This window comes from Leptonychotes weddellii, chromosome 4, assembly GCF_054177405.1.
Source record: "Leptonychotes weddellii isolate Sample4059 chromosome 4, ASM5417740v2, whole genome shotgun sequence".
Classification (NCBI taxonomy): domain Eukaryota; kingdom Metazoa; phylum Chordata; class Mammalia; order Carnivora; family Phocidae; genus Leptonychotes; species Leptonychotes weddellii.
This window is the reverse complement of record NC_138372.1, coordinates 74,716,009-74,722,068: the sequence shown is the minus strand read 5'-3', so window position 1 is coordinate 74,722,068 and position 6,060 is coordinate 74,716,009. Positions and strand designations below refer to the sequence as shown.

The window sequence follows — 6,060 nt, the reverse complement described above, 5'->3', positions numbered from 1 at the left end:
TCTTAAAATGCCTCAAAAGTCTGAGTTAATATATTCCTAACGTAATGAAGAGAATGATTTGTTACCCTTCCTGGTTAAGCCAAGGTATTCTTAGGGGCTTCCAAATGACATTTCTAATGTTATTTATGACATTTCTCATGTTAAATATAACATTCAATATAAATACATATGAATCCATTCCTTAAGTAGGTGCTTTGAAACCCATTTCCAAATAAATCTTAATGTCAAAAAAACAGGTTTTCTAGTGCAGTCATAAAAACAAACAACCAAGTATTCAAGGTAAGGCTTCTATTAACAAGCAGCTAAGTTGTAAGAACACTTCACTGTTCGCTAGTTCACTGTAAAAGACTGAGGCATATAGTGGTAATAATGATGATAATGCTGACAGTATTTTCACCTAGCACTTCAGCAACTTACATATGACAAGGACTGGGTTAAGGTACCAAATTTTAAATATTCTACAATGTCAAAATTACTTCACTGACTTGGTGCTTTGGAAGGCAGGCTGTGTATCACAGTGTACTCTAAGAGACTGAAGAATCTGCCACTCCCTGGGCAGGAAGAACTTTGGTGTCCGGTTATCCTCCATCAGAGGTATTGTGAACTTTCCCCAGCTCAGCGACTGAAGCAATCCAGTTCCCATGCACATTTCAGGACCTTCCTTTCTTTTTCCGACCCAAAGCCAGCCACAAAGAATAACTTGAAAGGTGGCTAAGTACCTACTTTCAGGTGTTTCAACCACCACCCAATACTGAGAAAAAAGTTCACTTAGAACAAATTTTGTTCAATTCCTATTCACTAGCCATGGTATTGGTTTTTACATACTTTAGGCACATCTGCTGTTGCTTTGAGTGCTTCTCTAGTACAATCCCATTTTAAGAAGAAAAAATATGAGATCACCTATCTTCCAAAGAACCCCAATGTTGCTGACTCAAATGTAAGCAATTGTTTTATTTACTACATTCTTCTTTCTTGGAGGCAACTGAATTGTATTAATATGGCACATTTAAAGTTATTTGTTTTTTATTCTCCTAATGTATGAGTTTTGCATAATTCTTAGTTATTCTATAGGTTTGTTTTGTTATGAAATATGTATTAACTCTAAAGTTACCTGACACCAATACATTTTTAAAAAGTGACCAAAAATATTAGGAGTAACACAAATAGCACCTTAACTGAACTCTTAAAAAAAAAAAAAAAAAGTTGTAACATCACAAATTACCCTTAAGTTTTAAAATACCTGAATGTATTATCTTCCCACCCATGGCAAAAACAGACCAAATGTTACTGTTTGTTTCTTCCCAATAACATCTAGTACTCTTTGTTAAAACTCACAGGGTAATCTAAGATTAGTAGGAAATCTTTAGCAGACACAAAAGATGAAAGATGAAACTGCAGCAAGAGAGCATGGCAAATCCAAAAGATCTATTAGTGCATAAATCTACTAAAAAAAAAAAAAACAACAACAAAAGAGATAGAAAGAACTAACAAGATACAATAAAAGTTATGTCTTTAAAGCAGTAGATTATAACAGGGTGGGAAATGTTTAATATGTGTCCTCCTGAAAAGCAGTTACTGTCTTTTAAATTAAGAAAAAAAAAAAAAAACAGCTGGTATATTTTCACAGCATCTAGATTTATTTATGGTATAAAGCCATAGAATTTTAATATTTATTATTACTCCTTTCCCACCCTGGCAGAGAATAAACATGAATTCAGAAGCACAGTGGAGTGAAAAACAAAGAAGAGGAGAGAGAAAAGGCAGCAGAGAAAGACAGAAAAGGTGAATACAGAGCTACAGAAGTGTTTATTGAGCATGCTACAGAGGTAAGCAGAGTACACACAAAAGGAAATTAAACAACCATCAAACCTCCCAACTTTGTTAGAAAATTAATTTTTAATTGTGCCACTTTCAAACTATACTGAATTTTACATTTCTAAAGATGTAAAAACTCAACTAATAGAAAATATACATGACCATTCTGTCTACATAGATAACAGAATCTATGAATCTTGAAACTAAGTACATCAATTTCAAAAAGTATTGGTCATTTAAACAGAATCAACAATTCAGATTGACAAGAACTGTTCAAATTAATTTGACCTGTAGATTCTGAGCCATGTTTTTATTAAAGTCAGATCTATTCCTAAATACAAAATATTTTGAAGATTTATTAAAACTGAATATTACAATGCAAGGTAAATTAAGACTAAAGGCACATAAACTTTGGTCCCACCTGGTTGTCAGTTTTAGAAAACTGCCACAAAATTAATCTTCCTGCAAATTTTCGCAGTACACTTTCTTTATCCTTGAAAAATACATGCACCAGTTCCTGAACTAGCTAGACCAGTCTGCACATGCTCAGAAATCCACAACCATATTCCAAATCTTAATTACAAACTAAGGATGGCAATATATATTTAAATGCACGTAAGTCATGTCAACTTCAAAAACATCTACGAAAAATATTCAGCCACAAACAAGACATTACTTAGTGCTGACATTTATATGATACGTCCCACAAGAGTGTGTACAAAAAGGTTAAGATTCCACAATGCTTTCCACATAGGGCTCAAACTTACAGAAATCACTTTGTTGTCTTAAGAAATTAATACTCTGCATCTTGTTAATTTTAACTAATGCCTACATTCATAACTGAATCTAGACCAGAATTGTGAGATACAAAAGGCCAATGTTTTTTTAAAGCAAGAAAGCCTAAGGTAGTAAAAACTAAAAAATGCTGCTTTAATTCTTTCAGTATCATGTATCTTATTTGATTAAATAGAAAGAAATGTGACAAGCCAATAATTCTAAATAAGTTCCAAGCAGGAGAAACAAAAACTTAACCTTTTTACACACCCCTGCCTAAACATATTGAATTCCCATATAACAATGTGCCCTAGACAACCAATTCCTTTTTCCTAGTAAATGCACAATAGCAACACTAGTTTTCCTTTTTAAGGCACGTATGTCAACTAAGTTGAAAAAGGAAAGTATAATTAAACTAAAATGATAAACATACAATAAAAATGGCCTCCCTATAGAACAGATGAAATACAGCAGTTAACAACTCTGCCTTTATGTATGCCATTTCATTTTATAACCAAGGAATGATAACAGCATGAAAAAAAAAAAGAAACAACAAAAAAAAATCAAACTCTGGTCCCCACTTTTCTGAACAGTCAATAGGTGATGACACCAAACAATGTGATACACCCTCAATCTTCACCTCCCCCTTTTTAAATCGTTGACTTGGAGAAAGACACTCTCAGATGATGGTTTTCACCAAGGTTGTAATTATGAAGATCAATCAAGGCCTGGATAGCTTCTTCCACTGTTGCCATCTGAAGAAGAGCCATTTTGTGATCTCTTCTGAAACAAAATTATGAAATTAGATACTTCATAAAAATTAGGAAGGGCTTAAATACTTGAATTTTTACCCATAAACAAAAAGGATAAAAACTATGAAGACAACTCTTAACTTCTATGAAGTCACTAATTTAAAAACAAGAAAGCTTGCTTACTGAAAAAACTTAAATGCTTTCACAGTGCCCCCAGTGTTAGCAAACAGTGTTCGTAGATCCTCTTCTGCTACTGAAGGACTAGGAAAATTGGATGGAAAAAAAAGGTAAAGATTAATAATAAATTTTAGGTTTTATTCTTAAAATGTATAGCCTTAAACTCCAACTTTCATACTTACGGGATATTGGATAGGTGAAGGGTTGCAGAAGGAGGAAAAATGTTCTGAAAATTTTTGGATCCAGGTTTCTTAAAACGATGCAATGGGGAATTACCAAAATCCTTTGTTAGCCCTTGATCATCAAGTCCCTCTCGAGGTAGTTGTACAGTCTGATGTTTAGAAAGAGTAACACGAATAATTTTGCCATACATTTTCTGTCCATTAAGATGATTCATGGCTGTAAAAAGAAAAAATGCCTATTAAGAATATTAACAAGTCCAAGGCAAAAAGAATTCTTCTTAAAAAAAAAAAATAAATATAAAAAAAAAATTCTTTTAGAATAGCAGAAATAACTGAATTCTATGATTTTTAAATAAATCATAAGTTTACAACAGCCATTGGTGACAAGATTAAATTTAATTGCACTAGACAAGCATTCTGGCAAAAAAGCCAGTTTCTTTCATAGGATGAAAATCCTGATTATGAATCTCTTCCTTGCCAATCCTGCTAAGTCATACACTTAGTTGCAGCAAGAAACTAGTACTCATCTGTAACTTTTTCTCCCTTCTGCCCCACAACCTAACTGCCAAGTCCTAGAATACTCTTCTTCCTAATTATTCCTTAATTCATCTCTCCATTCTCCCCTTTTCACTGTCACAATGTTTTGATCTGCGTAACTCAGTCTCTTAATTTATCTTCCTGCTGGATTTTTTCTACTTTTCTCCAACCCATTCTATTACACATAGCACCTGGATGAACTCTGTAAATTGCAAATCTGATGTCATTACCTGCCTAAAATCTTAAGGTCAGACTAGGAAAGGTACAAGCCATATTAAGGAATGAAATCTCCCCAGCCTCTTTGAAAATATTTCTTGATGATGTACAATACCAACTACTTTGTTAGTGCTGATAATCAAGTGTAAGACAAGAACCATCCTACCCCTCATGTAAGTTACGGTTTTTTAGTACCATACTTCCTTGCACTTTAAGCTCCACCTATACAAAACCTATCCCCTTGACATGCTAGTTTTTCTTACCTTTAGCCCTGTGTGCATGCTGTTCTATCTGTAACAATTTCCCAACTCATTCATTATTCCTCCTAGCCTTTCTCATCATCGTTCTTCTCTGGAAAGGCTCAGAACCTCATTAAATATTCATCCTTTACTTCTTTTTAAATTCATCACAATTTATTTTAATTATCTAAATCCTCCTTCCGACTGCAAAGTACATGAAGGTAGGAACCACTGTCTCTATCCCAGCACAAAGCACAGTGCTTAAACACAGAACATTATTTCTTGAGGTAGCAGTTATTTTTAAGCTAAATGAACCGATCTGAGATTACAGAAGAGTTCTCTACGTTTTTTTTTTTTTTTTTTAAGATTTTTATTTATCTATTTAACAGAGAGAGAGAGAGCACAAGCAGGCAGAGCGGCAGACAGTGGGAGAGGGAGAAGCAGGCTCTCTGCCGAGCAGGGAGCCAGATGCGGGGCTCGATCCCAGACCCTGGGATCATGACCTGCGCCGAAGGCAGCCGCTTAACCGACTGAGCCACCCAGGCGCCCCTCTATGTTTTGTTTTACTCACTAGTCACAACTTAAGACCATTTCATAAGTCATATATACTTTAAACTGAAGGTCTGATTTGACTACTTAAATCAAAGTATTAGAGTATTAACAGCAGAGACATAAAGGCAATATGGAAGAGCAGGGAAACAAGAACAAAATCCTTACTCTCAAAATGTTTTTAATTTGATTAGTATACTGCAGTACACAGTCTGACATCGGAGATGCACAATTTACTAATTCCGTGCATCTTGTCATACGTACTTGTATAGAATATAAACCAGTTAAATATAAAACAGGTCTGAAAAAGAAAATGCTATGGAAGTGTTAAGGTACCATTCAGAAAAGAAGCAAAACTATGTTCTTTTTTCACTTAAAGCTTCCTTAATCTTTAAAAACAAGTTTACTCTTCCCGACTGTTTTTACTGTAGTGTTACGTATTTGTAATGTTTTTTTCTTAGATTTTCAATGGAGACTAACAAAAAAATCATCTTAGTCCTGAATTCTCACTAGTTCCACTGCATTTCACATGTACTTCTAAATTTTCACTTATAAAATCAATTCAATTATTCAGAGACGGTACATACACCTTTATAATAAAACTTACTTGAATTACAAAATTTTTTTTTTTTAAAGATTTTATTTATTTATTTGAGACAGAGAGAATGAGATACAGAGAGCATGAGAGGGAGGAGGGTCAGAGGGAGAAGCAGACTCCCCGCCGAGCAGGGAGCCCGATGCGGGACTCGATCCCGGAACTCCAGGACCATGACCTGAGCCGAAGGCAGTCGCCCAACCAACTGAGCCACCCAGGCGCCC

General features: G+C 34.6%; 1 protein-coding gene across 4 annotated transcripts in view; it reads right to left on the bottom strand.

The window, feature by feature from the left end:
- Nucleotides 1-680: 680 nt before the first annotated feature.
- PTBP2 (polypyrimidine tract binding protein 2) overlaps nucleotides 681-6,060 on the bottom strand; it is a 44,134-nt gene continuing 38,754 nt past the window's right edge. The window contains exons 9-11 of one of the 4 annotated variants that reach the window (XM_081818838.1): nucleotides 3,701-3,917; nucleotides 3,525-3,602; nucleotides 681-3,372 (exon numbers count right to left, since the gene is read on the bottom strand). In XM_081818838.1, coding sequence (XP_081674964.1) covers nucleotides 3,240-3,372; nucleotides 3,525-3,602; nucleotides 3,701-3,917 — 428 coding nt within the window. In that variant the 3' untranslated portion in view covers nucleotides 681-3,239. The remainder of the gene's footprint in view (nucleotides 3,373-3,524; nucleotides 3,603-3,700; nucleotides 3,918-6,060) is intronic. The other 3 variants (XM_081818839.1, XM_081818840.1, XM_081818841.1) reach the window with 3 other exon arrangements.